This window comes from Mustelus asterias, chromosome 12 (assembly GCF_964213995.1).
Source record: "Mustelus asterias chromosome 12, sMusAst1.hap1.1, whole genome shotgun sequence".
Classification (NCBI taxonomy): Eukaryota; Metazoa; Chordata; class Chondrichthyes; order Carcharhiniformes; family Triakidae; genus Mustelus; species Mustelus asterias.
In genome coordinates, this window is record NC_135812.1 from 3,266,354 (window position 1) to 3,281,799 (window position 15,446).

At 48.2% G+C, this 15,446-nt stretch overlaps 1 protein-coding gene across 1 annotated transcript in view; it reads left to right on the plus strand.

The window, feature by feature from the left end:
• Window positions 1-15,312, plus strand: part of LOC144501857 (solute carrier family 13 member 2-like) — a 31,112-nt gene extending 15,800 nt beyond the window's left edge. Inside the window, exons 6-10 of the mRNA XM_078225903.1 lie at window positions 417-539; window positions 4,727-4,939; window positions 10,881-11,002; window positions 12,831-12,943; window positions 15,139-15,312. Of these exons, the coding sequence (XP_078082029.1) occupies window positions 417-539; window positions 4,727-4,939; window positions 10,881-11,002; window positions 12,831-12,943; window positions 15,139-15,312 (745 nt within the window). The remainder of the gene's footprint in view (window positions 1-416; window positions 540-4,726; window positions 4,940-10,880; window positions 11,003-12,830; window positions 12,944-15,138) is intronic.
• Window positions 15,313-15,446: the final 134 nt, after the last annotated feature.

A 15,446-nucleotide genomic window follows, 5' to 3' on the forward strand; every position in this document is an offset into this window, starting at 1 on the left:
ATAGGGTGAACAGTTGGAAGCTTTTTCCCAGGTCAGAAATGACAAACACAAGGGGTCACAAGTTCAAGGTAAGGGGGGCAAGGTTCAATACAGATATGCGGGGGATGTATTTTACACAGAGGGTGGTGGGGGCCTGGAATGCGCTACCAAGAAAGGTGATTGAGGAAGACACGCTGGGATCATTTAAGACTTATCTAGATAGCCACATGAACAGACTGGGAATAGAGGGATACAAACGGATGGTCTAGTTAGGAACACATGGTCGGTGCAGGCTTGGAGGGCCGTAGGGCCTGTTCCTCTGCTGTATTGTACTTTGTCCTTTGAATGAATCAAAATAAGATCCCTGAGGGGATGTTTTATGAAAGGATGTGAGGGTACTAAGGGTTTTATTTGACTTTGTGTTTGTTGTTTTCAAGGATTTATCCGGACAATGGAGAGGTGATTAATTTTGCCACATGGTTTGGCTTCTCATTTCCCAACATGCTGATCATTTTGTTTCTCTGCTGGATATGGCTACAGATTTTATTCCTGGGAAGAAAGTAAGTGACTTTTTGTTGAGGAGGCTGAATAGTTTAACGTTTCTGTGCTTCTTTTGATTCAATTTGATTTCTTATTGTCAGTTTTTCACAGTAACTTCATTGCAGTGTTAATGTGAACCTACTTGTGACACTAAAAAATAAGTAAACTTTGTTTGTATACAGTGAAAAGTATTGTTTCTTGCGCGCTACACAGACAAAGCATGCCATTCATAGAGAAGGAAAGGAGAGAGTGCAGAATGTAGTGTTACAGTCATAGCTAGGGTGTAGAGAAAGATCAACTTAATGCGAGGTAAGTCCATTCAGAAGTCTGACAGCAGCAGGGAAGAAGCTGTTCTTGAGTCGATCGGTACATGACCTCAGGCTTTTGTATCTTTTTCCCAACGGAAGAAGGTGGAAGAGAGAATGTCCGGGGTGTGTGGGGTCCTTAATTATGCTGGCTGCTTTGCCGAGGCAGCGGGAAGTGTAGACAGAGTCAATGGATGGGAGGCTGGTTTGCGTGATGGACTGGGCTTCATTCACGACCCTTTGTAGTTCCATGCCGTCTTGGGGCAGAGCAGGAGCCATACCAAGCTGTGATACAACCAGAAAGAATGCTTTCTATGGTGCATCTGTAAAAGTTGGTGAGAGTCATAGCTGACATGCTAAATTTCCTTCGTCTTCTGAGAAAGTAGAGGCATTGATGGGGCTTTCTTAACTATAGTGTCAGCACGGGGGGGACCAGGACAGGTTGTTGGTGATCTGGACACCGAAAAACTTGAAGCTCTCGACCATTTCTACTTCGTCCCCGTTGATGTAGACAGGGACATGTTCTCCTTTACACTTCCTGAAGTTGATGACAATCTCCTTCGTTTTGTTGACATTGAGGGAGAGATTATTGTTGCCGCACCAGATTCTCTATCTCATTCCTGTTCTCTGTTTCGTCACTGTTTGAGATCTGACCCACTACGGTTGTGTCGTCAGCAAACTTGAAAATCGAGTTGGAGGGGAATTTGGCCACACAGTCATTGGTGTATAAGGAGTATAGTAGGGGGCTGAGAACACAGCTTTGTGGGGCACCGATGTTGAGGATGATCGCAGAGGAGGTGTTATTGTCTATCCTTACTGATTGTGGTCTGCACCTGTGGTACTGAGGGTGAGTCAACACAAATTGTTGGTTGTTTAAAATCAGAATGATAGAACTGTATAAGTAAATTGCAACAACAACTTGCATTTATATAGTGCCTACATATTGGATAACATCCTGACTTGCTTCACTGGAGCGATTATCAAAGGGGCTTTGCACCGAGTCACGTGAGGAGACAGAATAGGACATGTAACCAAAAGCTTGGACATAGAGACGGGGTTTATGCAGTCTCTTAAAGGAGGAGAGAGAGAGAGAGGGAAGTTTAGTGTGGAAATTCCAGAGCTTTGGGCTGAATGCACAGCAGAGTGGAACCCAGGGTGGAGTGATTATAGGTGCAAGCGGCCAGAATGAGAGGAGCTGGGTCTCCCTGGGAGCACTCAATGGTATGAAGACAACCCATGCCAGCAACACCAGTTGAGGCAGGAATATTGTTCCTTGGTAAGTGACCCACATTCGATCCCACCACTTTCAAAACAAGAGGGCCATCAAATCTCAGTCCACTAAGAACATAAGAACTAGGAGCAGGAGTAGGCCATCTGGCCCCTCGAGCCTGCTCTGCCATTCAATAAGATCATGGCTGATCTTTTTGTGGACTCAGCTTCACTTACCCACCCACTCACCATAGCCCTTAATTCCTTTACTGTTCAAAAATTTATCTATCCTTGCCTTAAAAACATTCAATGAGGAAGCCTCAACTGCTTCACTGGGCAGGGAATTCCACAGATTCACAACTCTTTGGGTGAAGAAGTCCCTCCTCAACTCAGTCCTAAATCTGTTTCTCCTTATTTTGAGGCCATGCCCCCTAGTTCTAGTTTCACCCGCCAGTGGAAACAACTTCCCTGCTTCTATCTTATCTATTTCCTTCATAATCTTATATGTTTCTATAAGATCTCCCCTCATTCTTCTGAATTCCAATGAGTATAGCCCCAGTCTACTCAGTCTCTCTCCTCATAACCCAACCCTCTCAACTCTGGAATCAGCCTAGTGAATCTCCTCTGCACCCCCTCCAGTGCCAGTGTATCCTTTCTCAAGTAAGAAGACCAAAACTGTACACAGTACTCCAGGTGTGGCCTCACCAGCACCTTATACAGCTGCAACATAACCTCGCTGTTTTTAAACTCCATCCCTCTAGCAATAAAGGACAAAATTCCATTTGCCTTCTTAATTACCTGCTGCATCTGCAAACCAACTCCTTGAGATTCCTGCACAAGGACACCCAGGTCCCTCTGCACAGCAGCATGCTGCAATTTTTTACCATTTAAATAATAGTCCATTTTGCTGTTATTCCTACCAAAATGGATGACCTCACATTTACCAACATTGTACTCCATCTGCCAGACCCTCGCCCACTCACTTAGATTATCTATATCCCTTTTGGAGGTCACTCATCCCTGCTGGAAAGATCCTGGGAAAATCTCCCATTGCACCGGTGCAGGAAGCAGCGTAAATGACCTCCTTGCACCATTTCCAAAGGATTCCAATAAACCATCCAATGGGAGGCCATGAGATTGTCGTTGAAATTAATGATGCCAAGGGAACGTTTTGGAGGCGGGGTTTGTGCTTCTGATTGTGATAGGAACAGACCAAACACCAAGTTCAACCTTCACACGAATGAGACAAAGTCAGAATTCCTTTATTCAGATTCCAGGTAAATTAAAGCTTTTAATCGCATGCTGTACCTGTCCTGGGAGTGTTTGATGGGGACAGTGTAGAGGGAGCTTTACTCTGTATCTAACCCTGTGCTGTACCTGTCCTGGGAGTGTTTGATGGGGACAGTGTAGAGGGAGCTTTACTCTGTATCTAACCCCGTGCTGTACCTGTCCTGGGAGTGTTTGATGGGGACAGTGTAGAGGGAGCTTTACTCTGTATCTAACCCCGTGCTGTACCTGTCCTGGGAGTGTTTGATGGGGGACAGTGTAGAGGGAGCTTTACTCTGTATCTAACCCCGTGCTGTACCTGCCCTGGGAGTGTTTGATGGGGACAGTGTCGAGGGAGCTTTACTCTGTATCTAACCCCGTGCTGTACCCGTCCTGGGAGTGTTTGATGGGGGACAGTGTAGAGGGAGCTTTACTCTGTATCTAACCCCGTGCTGTACCTATCCTGGGAGTGTTTGATGGGGACAGGGTAGAGGGAGCTTTACTCTGTATCTAACCCCGTGCTGTACCCGTCCTGGGAGTGTTTGATGGGGACAGGGTAGAGGGAGCTTTACTCTGTATCTAACCCCGTGCTGTACCTGTCCTGGGAGTGTTTGATGGGGGACAGTGTAGAGGGAGCTTTACTCTGTATCTAACCCCGTGCTGTACCTATCCTGGGAGTGTTTGATGGGGACAGGGTAGAGGGAGCTTTACTCTGTATCTAACCCCGTGCTGTACCCGTCCTGGGAGTGTTTGATGGGGACAGGGTAGAGGGAGCTTTACTCTGTATCTAACCCCGTGCTGTACCTGTCCTGGGAGTGTTTGATGGGGGACAGTGTAGAGGGAGCTTTACTCTGTATCTAACCCCGTGCTGTACCTGTCCTGGGAGTGTTTGATGGGGACAGGGTAGAGGGAGCTTTACTCTGTATCTAACCCCGTGCTGTACCTGTCCTGGGAGTGTTTGATGGGGACAGGGTAGAGGGAGCTTTACTCTGTATCTAACCCCGTGCTGGCAGCTACAGAAAGGCAGGAGCTGGTGTCTCCAATGGTTACGAGTCTGTTTGAGCTTCCATGAGACGCGGGGATCTGATTTGAGAATCCCCACAAGAAATCTTTGGGCTCCTCCCACTGCAATTCTCTCCTCCACTCGGAAGCCTCTGATTTCAAGCCTCTCCAGCACTCTGCTGGTGATCCCGGCATTGGGAGGTCTCTAACGGAGCGGGATTCTTGTACTTCAGAGAGATCTGTGAGAGAAAGGTGATCAGTTCTACCAGACTGCTGTCTTCATGGTGAAGGTGACAATGATGCAAGTGGTGTATTGAGGATCTGGGGCCTGGTGTCCATGAAGAGACCTCAATCCTTCCCCACAGACATTTGGAAAGCACTAATATCAATGGCATGGAGCTGATCCGATGATTTTGTTTTGTCAGTTTCCGAGCGCTGTGGGGATGGGGAATCCCAGTCTCGTTGGAGGAGGAGAGAGCGCATGGAATCATTCAGAAAGAGTACACCCTGCTGGGCCCCATGAGCTTTGCTGAGAAAGCTGTCCTCACCCTGTTCGCCTTGCTGGTGATCCTGTGGTTTACTCGTGAGCCCGGCTTTGTCCCAGGTTGGGGAAGTGTCTTCGACAGAAATGGCACAAAGTGAGTATTGAAGAGAAGGTAACACAATCCGAGGCAGATCTGGGCACCACACCTTAGGAAGGATAGAATGGCCTGGGTGGAAGTACAATGTAGGTTTACAAAAATGACCCCTGGACTTCAGGGGTTTAATTATGAGGTGAAGTTATACAAATTAGACCTGTTTTCTCCAGAATTAAGAAGGATAAGAGATGATCTGATTGCAAGACAATAACAGTGAAAGACAGGATAGATAAAGATAAATTATTTCCACTGTGACAATCCTGTACCTTTTGAAAAATGTATTTTAATCTCTACAGGATGTTTCGAGCAGTCCCTGGCATTTTGTCTGAGCTGTTTTGTCTGCAGCCGGCGCCTTCTATTGTTAGTGAAGCAGTGTAATTGATACCATGTTTGTTTTAATCTGAACTAATGCAGTGTTCTGTTGTTTTAGTGTTCCCCTGGGATTGCAGAGTTGAGCTTGATTGGGATGATTGATAGGTCAGGTCATATGACTGGGGACAGCTCGGCTTTCACAGAGAATTCCAGCTCAGTTGCTGTTTTCAGATCCTGTTTGGAGCTGAGAGAGAGCAGTGTCTCTTTTTCCCCCTCTCTGGAGTTGGAGATTCTGCTGAGTATTACTGCTTTGGAAGCTGCAGAAAGGTATCCTTCCCTGACTCTGAAGTCTGAAGACTGGAAGCTGCTAAAGATTAGATTTACTTTTCTGTTTTGCTGTCTGGAGGATACATTCTTTGATGAAAACAGCTGTTTGGATTTCTGACAATGGATGTTAAAAGCTGGAAACCTAGTATCGCATGAGCATTCTCGTTTTCGTGCTAACTAATTCTGAAGAAGTGTGTATGTCTATGGGGTATTGCTTTAAATTGGAACAACAGAGATAGCTAGCTGGCTGTTAGGAGTTATACTGTGTCATGATTAAGTCTTGCAATTAGTAAAAGTTAATTCTTTTTGTTATATTCTAACTGTGTTCTTAAATAAACTTTGTTTGATTAAAAGCTTCCTGGTGGGTCACTTGAATTATACCTTATGCTTAACAATGCCAAAATTAAATGTAAAACTTAGGATCCAGGCTAACTTCACAAAACACCTTGGAGTTCCTGGCCTGGGCCTTCAACACTAATCATTGGGGATTCTAGAACTACGAGGGGACAGTCTAATAATTAGGGCCAGACGGTTCAGGTCAGAAGCACTTCTACACACACAGGGTGAGGGGGGTTTGGAATTCTTCCCGCAGACAGCAGTTGGTGCTGGATCAGGTATAAACAGGCAGCCGCACCATCACTCTGTTCAGCACAGACTTACATTTCTATAGCACCTTTCACCAGATTAGGAAGTATTGTCACTATTGAGATTGGAAACAGCAGCCTATATGTGCACAGCAAGATCCCACAAACAGCAGCATGATCCTGACAGACAATCTGCTTTAATATGGGTCGCTCTGCGCTGGCCCTCTGACAGTGCGACCCTCCCTCGGCGCTGGCCGTGTTAATTTGGGTTTAATGCTGGAGACTCTGGTGTGGAGTTTGGCTGCAGAGGCAGGTTTACAGTGAGACACACCGTGCCTCGGCACAGGATCCAACCAATGTGGGTGTCCTGTGCTGCCCGGTATCTGCGGGAAATAAATCCAGTTTGGACGTTGCCGCCAGAGGCAATGCAGAGAGAGAATGAGCCTGTGTGACTGGAGCCTTTTCCTGCCAGTGGGAGTGTGTCCCGTCAGCTTCTTGGAGTCTGATCTCTTGGCCCAGCTGTACCTTCCAGATCACATCGCTGAGTGAAATGATGCCGGTTATTTTCGAAGGGCTGCTTGTTGGAACTTGCGGTGTCACAGTGGGTTAGCACTGCTGTCTCACAGCGCCAGGGACCCGGGTTCGATTCCTGGCTTGGGTCACTGTCTGTGCGGAGTCGGTAAGTTCTCCCCGTGTCTGCGTGGGTTTTCTCCGGGTGCCCCGGTTTCCTCCCACAGTCTAAAAGACGTGCTGGTTAGGGTGCATTGACCCGAACAGGCGCCGGAGTGTGGTGACCTCGAGGATTTTCACAGTAACTTCATTGCAATGTTAATGTAAGCCTCACTTGTGACCAATAAATAGTCACAAATGGAAAACAAAGGATTGTTTTAAAAGTCAGTTCACACTTGGGAGCTGGACAGGAGTTTGTAAAAGCAAACCTTGCTCTGAGTATTCAGTATTCTCTGCTGTGAATTATACAGAGCCCAGGCATGAACTGGGATTACAATACGCTACAGACACATCTATCGCACCAATCAGTGTTGTGAGCATTGAAGTTTTGTGTCCTCAGCAGTAGCATGCCAGCGAATAGTGCAGACTGCACTACATGTTTAGCATATCATTGTCAGGAAATGTGCCTCCTTCAGTGCAAATTATGCCTGGCAATCATCATAGTAAACGGCACAATTATTTCCTGAATTTGAAGTATTTATATATTATTGTCACAGTTAACACTGCAGTGAAGTTACTGTGAAAATCCCTTAGTCGCCACACTCCTGTCCACGTACACTGAGGGAGAATTTAGCACAGCCAATGCACCTAGCCAGTCTTTCAGACTGTGGGAGGAAACCGGAGGAAACACACGCAGACACGGGGAGAACGTGCAGACTCCGCACACAGTGACCCAAGCCGGTAATCAAACCCGGGTCCCTGGCGCTGTGAGGCAGCAGTGCTAACCAGTGTGCTACCGTGCCGCCCTATTAAAAGCATCCAATCAAAACAAGGCAATTTGCCAATCCTTGCATTACAAATAGCGTTATCATAGAAACCCTACAGTGGAGAAACAGGCCATTCGGCCCATCAAGTCTGCACCGACCACAATCCCACCCAGGCCCTACTCCCATATCCCTACACATTTTACCTGCTAATCCCTCTCACCTACGCATCTCAGGACACTAAGAGGCAATTTTAGCATAGCCAATCAACCTAACCTGCACATCTTTGGACTGTGGGAGGAAACCGGAGCACCCGGAGGAAACCCACGCAGACACTGGGAGAACATGCAAACTCCACACAGACAGTGACCCAAGCCGGGAATCGAACCCAGGTCCCTGGCGCTGTGAAGCAGCAGTTCTAACCACTGTGCTACCGTGCCGTTATATTTTAGAATACTAATTGCAGTTAAAATGGAATTCACTGCACTCATTTAAATGTTTAAAATGATTACCATGAATATAATACAGATTTAACAATTTATTGTTACATTGGCCGGTAGCTTTTAATACATGCCAAATCTTACAACACAGGAGGCCATTGAGCCTGTATTTTGCCTCTTTGAAAGAACTAAAAAATTAGCCCCACTCTCCGCACTTTCATCATAAACCTGTCAATTTTTCACTGTCAGAGGGTCAGTACTGAGGGAGTGCCGCAGTGTCAGAGGGTCAGTGCTGAGGGAGTGCCGCACTGTCAGAGGGTCAGTGCTGAGGGAGTGTCGCACTGTCAGAGGGTCAGTGCTGAGGGAGTGCCGCACTGTCAGAGGGTCAGTGCTGAGGGAGTGCAGCACTGTCAGAGGGTCAGTGCTGAGGGAGTGCCGCACTGTCAGAGGGTCAGTGCTGAGGGAGTGCCGCACTGTCAGAGGGTCAGTGCTGAGGGAGTGCCGCACTGTCAGAGGGTCAGTGCTGAGGGAGTGCCGCACTGTCAGAGGGTCAGTACTGAAGGAATTATAGACTGCGTTTAACATCATGAAACATCTGGGTGCTTCACAGGGGAACTGTTCAAGGTCTGAGTCGGGGGGAGTTCTGAGGGTAGGTGAGCAGTAACATTGTCTGGGTGGTGGATTTGAGAGGAAATGAGAAAGAGGAAGAGGTTTAGGAGGGAATTACAGAGCTTCGTGTCCAGGTACAGCCGCCAATAGTGGACTGATTCGAATCAGGAGAACAAGATGTGGGATAGCCTGAATTCTGGGGGAGCTGGGGGATGGGGCAGTCTCCAGGTTGAGCAGCCTGTACAGAACCCCATCATCAGACAGCAGCCTTTAAGGGGCAATAATCCCAAAGGAAATTCTGCTCCTCCGCAAACCAGGTTACAAAGAAAACCGGCAGATATACAGAGCCCATCGGAGAGGCTGGAGAAGTGGGAGCTGCAGCAGCTTCAGAGGAGTTTCTGGGGAACACACAGCTCATTGTTTAACAGGGAAATCCAGCCAAGAACATACTTGGAGAGTAAAGCAGAAACCAATCTGTTGCCTAGGGTTACCGTCAGTTCTCTGGGTGGGTTGAGAGTGCCCATCGAGTGCCGACATCGAACATTCTGCACTCGGGTGGAAGATGGATTCAATACAGGAAGAACTATCTGGATGCTGTGTTGGCGGAGCTCACAAACACATTAGCAACACTTAGAGACACGTGTCTCCAATTCCCAGAGGGATCGTGCCCCATCCTGGCATTAGGATCAGGATTCTGATTGGGGTCAATTCCATTGTGAAGGAGGGCAGTACCAGGGTTGATGTTTCTCTTGGGAGTGGGATTTAATGATCCCCCTTCCCTCCATCTTCTCTTCTGCCCTCCCCTTCCCTCTATATCCTTCCCTCCATTCACCCTCCTCTTCCACCCTCCCTCTATCCTCTTTCCTTCCCTTTATTCTCCTACCTTCCTCCCTCCACCATCCAACCTCCCTCCCTCCATCCATCCTCTCCTCTGCCCCCTTCCCTCCATTCCCCTTCCCCAACCCTCCACCATCCACTTTCCCTCTATCCTCCCCACTTTCCCCTTTCCTCCATTCACCCTTCCCTCTATCCTCCACCATAAGACGTAGGAACAGAAGTAGGCCATTCAGCCCTTCGAGTCTGCTCTGCCATTTAATGAGATCATGACTGATCTGATGTGATAAACCTCAACTCCACTTTCTTGCCTTATCCCCATAACCCCCGATTCTCTTACTGATTAACAATCTGTCTGTCTCAGCCTGGAACATACTGAATGACGCAGCCTCTACAGCCCTCTGCGGTAAAGAATTCCACAGATTCACGACCCTCCGAGAGAAGAAATTCCTCCTCATCTCCATCTTAAATGGATGATCCTTTACTCTGAGATTATGCCCTCTGGTCCGAGGCTCTCCCACAAGGGAAAATAACCTCTCAGCATCGACCCTGTGAATCCCCCTGAGAATCCTATATGTCTCAATAAGGTCGCCTCTCATTCTTCTAAACTCCAATGACTACAGGTCCAACCTACTCAACCTCTCCTCCTTACCCGGGATCAACCCAGTCAACCTTCTCTGGACTGCCTCCAATGCCAGTATATCTTTCCTTCGATAACTGGATCAAAACTGTTCACAGGTGTGGTCCAGTTAGTGCCTTGTATAATTTTAGCAAAATTTCCCTATTTTTATACTCCATCCCCTTTCAAATAAAGGCCAGCATGCCATTTGCCTTCCCTATCACCTATCCTGCTTGCTACCACCTCAGGGAATTCGACTCAATGTGTCAGGCACGATTTTCCCGTCACGAAGCCATGCTGACTTTGCTTGGTTTTATTATGTGTTTTGAAATGCTCTGCTATAATCGACTGAAACAGGTTCCCAATAACACCCTCCATCCATCACCCTCTCTCCACTTCAGCATTCCTTCCATCCTCTTCTTCCCTCCCTCCATCCACACTCCCTCTATCCACCACCCTCTCTCTACCCCCAGCATTCCTTCCCTCCCTTCATCCTTCCTCCATCCACCCTCTCTCTAACCTCAGCCTTTCTTTCATCCTCCACTTTGCTCTTACTCTCCCTCGAACTTGAATATCTCCTTTACCAACTTGAATGGATGGTCAATCTCATGTTAAATCTGAGATCAGCAAGCTTTTTGTTCCACAAGGATATGGAGGTAGAACAGACGCCAGACCTCCTCCTGTTTTAATGTTCTTTCTGAAGCAGTGTGAGGGTGTCTGAGTGGGGAAGGATGTTTTTCCCAGGTTCAAGCTTAACTGGAAACCAACTCTTGTGTGTCTTAGGTACGTCAGTGATGCCACTGTTGCACTCCTCATTGCTGTCCTCATGTTCATGATTCCATCTCAGAAGCCAAACTTTACACCTGGGAATCATAACCAAGAAAGCTCAAAGGAGAACCTGACAGGTACGTATACAGGACAGGTACAGCACGGGGTTAGATACAGGGCAAAGCTCCCTCTACACTGTCCCCATCAAACACTCCCAGGACAGGTACACCACGGGGTTAGATACAGGGCAAAGCTCCCTCTACACTGTCCCCATCAAACACTCCCAGGACAGCTACACCACGGGGTTAGATACAGAGTAAAGCTCCCTCTACACTGTCCCCATCAAACACTCCCAGGACAGGTACACCACGGGGTTAGATACAGGGCAAAGCTCCCTCTACACTGTCCCCATCAAACACTCCCAGGACAGGTACACCACGGGGTTAGATACAGAGTAAAGCTCCCTCTACACTGTCCCCATCAAACACTCCCAGGACAGGTACAGCACGGGGTTAGATACAGAGTAAAGCTCCCTCTACACTGTCCCCATCAAACACTCCCAGGACAGGTACAGCACGGGGTTAGATACAGGGCAAAGCTCCCTCTACACTGTCCCCATCAAACACTCCCAGGACAGCTACACCACGGGGTTAGATACAGAGTAAAGCTCCCTCTACACTGTCCCCATCAAACACTCCCAGGACAGGTACAGCACGGGGTTAGATACAGAGTAAAGCTCCCTCTACACTGTCCCCATCAAACACTCCCAGGACAGGTACACCACGGGGTTAGATACAGAGTAAAGCTCCCTCTACACTGTCCCCATCAAACACTCCCAGGACAGGTACAGCACGGGGTTAGATACAGAGTAAAGCTCCCTCTACACTGTCCCCATCAAACACTCCCAGGACAGGTACGGCACGGGGTTAGATACAGAGTAAAGCTCCCTCTACACTGTCCCCATCAAACACTCCCAGGACAGCTACACCACGGGGTTAGATACAGCGTAAAGCTCCCTCTACACTGTCCCCATCAAACACTCCCAGGACAGGTACAGCACGGGGTTAGATACAGAGTAAAGCTCCCTCTACACTGTTCCCCATCAAACACTCCCAGGACAGGCACAGCACGGGGTTAGATACAGAGTAAAGCTCCCTCTACACTGTTCCCCATCAAACACTCCCAGGACAGGCACAGCACGGGGTTAGATACAGAGTAAAGCTCCCTCTACACTGTCCCCATCAAACACTCCCAGGACAGGTACAGCACAGGGTTAGATACAGAGTAAAGCTCCCTCTACACTGTCCCCATCAAACACTCCCAGGACAGGTACACCACGGGGTTAGATACAGAGTAAAGCTCCCTCTACACTGTCCCCATCAAACACTCCCAGGACAGGTACAGCACGGGGTTAGATACAGAGTAAAGCTCCCTCTACACTGTCCCCATCAAACACTCCCAGGACAGGTACAGCATGGGGTTAGATACAGAGTAAAGCTCCCTCTACACTGTCCCCATCAAACACTCCCAGGACAGGTACAGCATGGGGTTAGATACAGAGTAAACCTCCCTCTACACTGCCCCCATCAATATGTATCTTTAGCCAATCTCAGAGCAGCAGCAGCTATGATAACAGTGTGGCCATTCTGCACAAACTACAGCCAGTTTTACGCTCTGACTCTTTCGGGGTGGATTGAAACTGCACAAATCAGCTTCACATTTTCACAGCTGACACTAAGTGGTTGATGTTCCTCCTGTAACCTGGCCTGCATTTGAACCCACATGGGTTGAGGTGAAAAGACTCTGTCTGTCCCAGTGCTCCGTCCATCGCCCTTTGACCTGACTGTCAGCATCTTTGTTGCTAACTTAGCAATCCGGTGTCAAAGGCATTTCAGCCAATTGCTGTGTAGGAATGATTGTATTGGAGATGAATGATAATGAGATTCTTTCTTTCTGAAATGCCAGTGGGAAACCGGCCCATAAAGAAACTCCTGAACTGGACGACCGTCCAACGTAAGCTGCCCTGGAGCGTGGTGTTGTTGCTGGGAGGAGGCTTTGCTCTGGCGAAGGGCTGTGAGGTAAGCACCGGCTGCCAGGAATCTAGAAAGCCTGGAGTGAACCGAGGGAAGCCAATATTGGGACTGAACTCACCACGTTCATGACCAGTTCAATCCAGGCTGATCTGGGTCATTTTGGCACTCCACCCTGACAGATAAAAGTGAAACATCTCAGAGTAGAAACACACAATACAGTCGGAGAGCCAGTGTGTGAGTGAGTGAGTGTGTGTGTCTGTGTGTCTGTGTGTGTCTGTGTCTGTGTGTGTGTGTGTCTGTGTGTGTGAGTGAGTGTGTGTGTCTGTGTGTGAGTGAGTGTGTGTGTGTCTGTGTGTGTGAGTGAGTGTGTGTGTCTGTGTGTGTGAGTGAGTGTGTGTGTCTGTGTGTGTGTGTCTGTGTGTGTGTGTCTGTGTGAGTGAGTGTGTGTGTCTGTGTGTGTGAGTGAGTGTGTGTGTCTGTGTGTGCCTGTGTGTGTGAGTGAGTGTGTGTGTGTGTGTGTGTCTGTGTGTGTGTGCTGGCTCTCTCTGTGAATGAGACATCCAATTATTTCCATCCCTGCCTGCTCTCTCCTCAGAATCCTGGAAGTGTTTCCTTTTCCAGGATTTATCCAATTCCATTGTGAAAGTTCCTATTGAATCTTCTCCTTCCATCCTTTCAGGCAGCACCTTCCAGATCACAACAACTCTCTGTGTGAAATGGTTCTGTCACATCCATGTCGTGGGAACTGATGACCTCTGGCTGGGCCGGTCTGCCATTTTCCTTTAAAGTTGGCATTGTGGGCACAGCAAGAACATCTCGGACCACTGGGAACAGGAGGAGGCCATTCAGCCTCTGGAGCCCATGCTGCTATTCAGTGGTCTGATCTGTCCCTCACCTTCATGTGTTCACCCCATACACGTACCCAACAATCATCCATTCCATCTCAGTCTTAGAAATTCCAATTGATTTCCTCCCAATTTCAAGAGCATTCCAAATTCCCAGTCCCTTTTGTGTGAGGAATTGCTTCCTGACATTACCCCTGAACGGCCTGGCTCTCATTTCAAGGCTCTGCTCCCCCGCCTCCCGCCTTTGTTCTGGAATCCCCACCACCCCCTCACCCCACAACCAGATGAAATAGTTTCTCTTAATCTGTTAATTCTCTTTGATTTGAAACCACTTCAAATAATCCCTCAATCACCTGAACTCAAGAAAGTACAAGTTAGACCATAAGACATAGGAGCAGAATTAGGCCACTCGGCCCATCGAGTCTGCTCCATCATTCAATCATGGTTGATATTTTTCTCATCCCCATTCTCCTGCCTTTTCCCCATAACCCCTGATCCCCTTATTAATCAATAGCCTATCTATCTCTGTCTTAAAGACACTCAATGACCCGGCCTCCACCGCCTTCTGCGGCAAAGAGTTCCACAGATTCACCACTCTCTGGCTGAAGAAATTCCTCCTCATCTCTGTTTTAAAGGATCGTCCCTTTAGCTTGAGGTTGTGCCCTCTGGTTCTAGTTTTTCATCCTAGTGGAAACATCCTCTCCACGTCCACTCTATCCAGGCCTCGCAGTATCCTGTAAGTTTCAATAAGATCCCCCCTCATCCTTCTAAACTCCAACGAGTACAGACCCAGAGTCCTCAACCATTCCTCATAGAATCATAGAATCATAGAAACCCTACAGTGCAGAAGGAGGCCATTCGGCCCATCGAGTCTGCACCGACCACAATCCCACCCAGGCCCTACCCCCACATATTTACCCGCTAATCCCACTAACCTACGCATCTCAGGACTCTAAGGGGCAATTTTTAACCTGGCCAATCAACCTAACCCGCAAATCTTTGGACTGTGGGAGGAAACCGGAGCACCCGGAGGAAACCCACGCAGACACGAGGAGAATGTGCAAACTCCACACAGACAGTGACCCGCGCCGGGAATCGAACCCAGGACGCTGGAGCTGTGAAGCAGCAGTGCTAACCACTGTGCTACCGTGCCGCCCACAACTCATATGATGGAGTTGTGATGAAAGCTGCAATCTCTGACATGTCTGGGTGGGGGGCTGTATATGTTCCCTGCTATACTACATGGTCAATATAGAGCAAAGGCTTTGGACCATGAGTTTGGAAATGGACTGAGGAATTGGATTGACAAGTAAGCAGAAGCTCAGGAACACACTTACGGACTGGACATGAACAAAAACACTGTCAGAAATCAAATCTCCCCCCTTTCCTTTCCAGGTGTCCGGTCTATCCCGATGGCTGGGTTATCAGTTACTCCCCCTGCAGAACATCCCACACTGGGCCATTGTTGTTACCTTGTGTCTGGTGATCGCAGTCTTCACAGAGTGCACCAGCAACGTAGCTACAGCCACACTCTTCCTCCCTATCCTGGCTTCAATGGTACGCCTTTGATTTCTTTCTGTTGCTCCGTGTTATTGGGGATGAAATGGGGAGGGGGCAGGGTGAGAGCTTCCTGTGAAGGTATTTAAAAATTATTTCATAGGATGTGGTTGCTGCTGGCAAGGCTGTCCCTAACCGATCAAAGT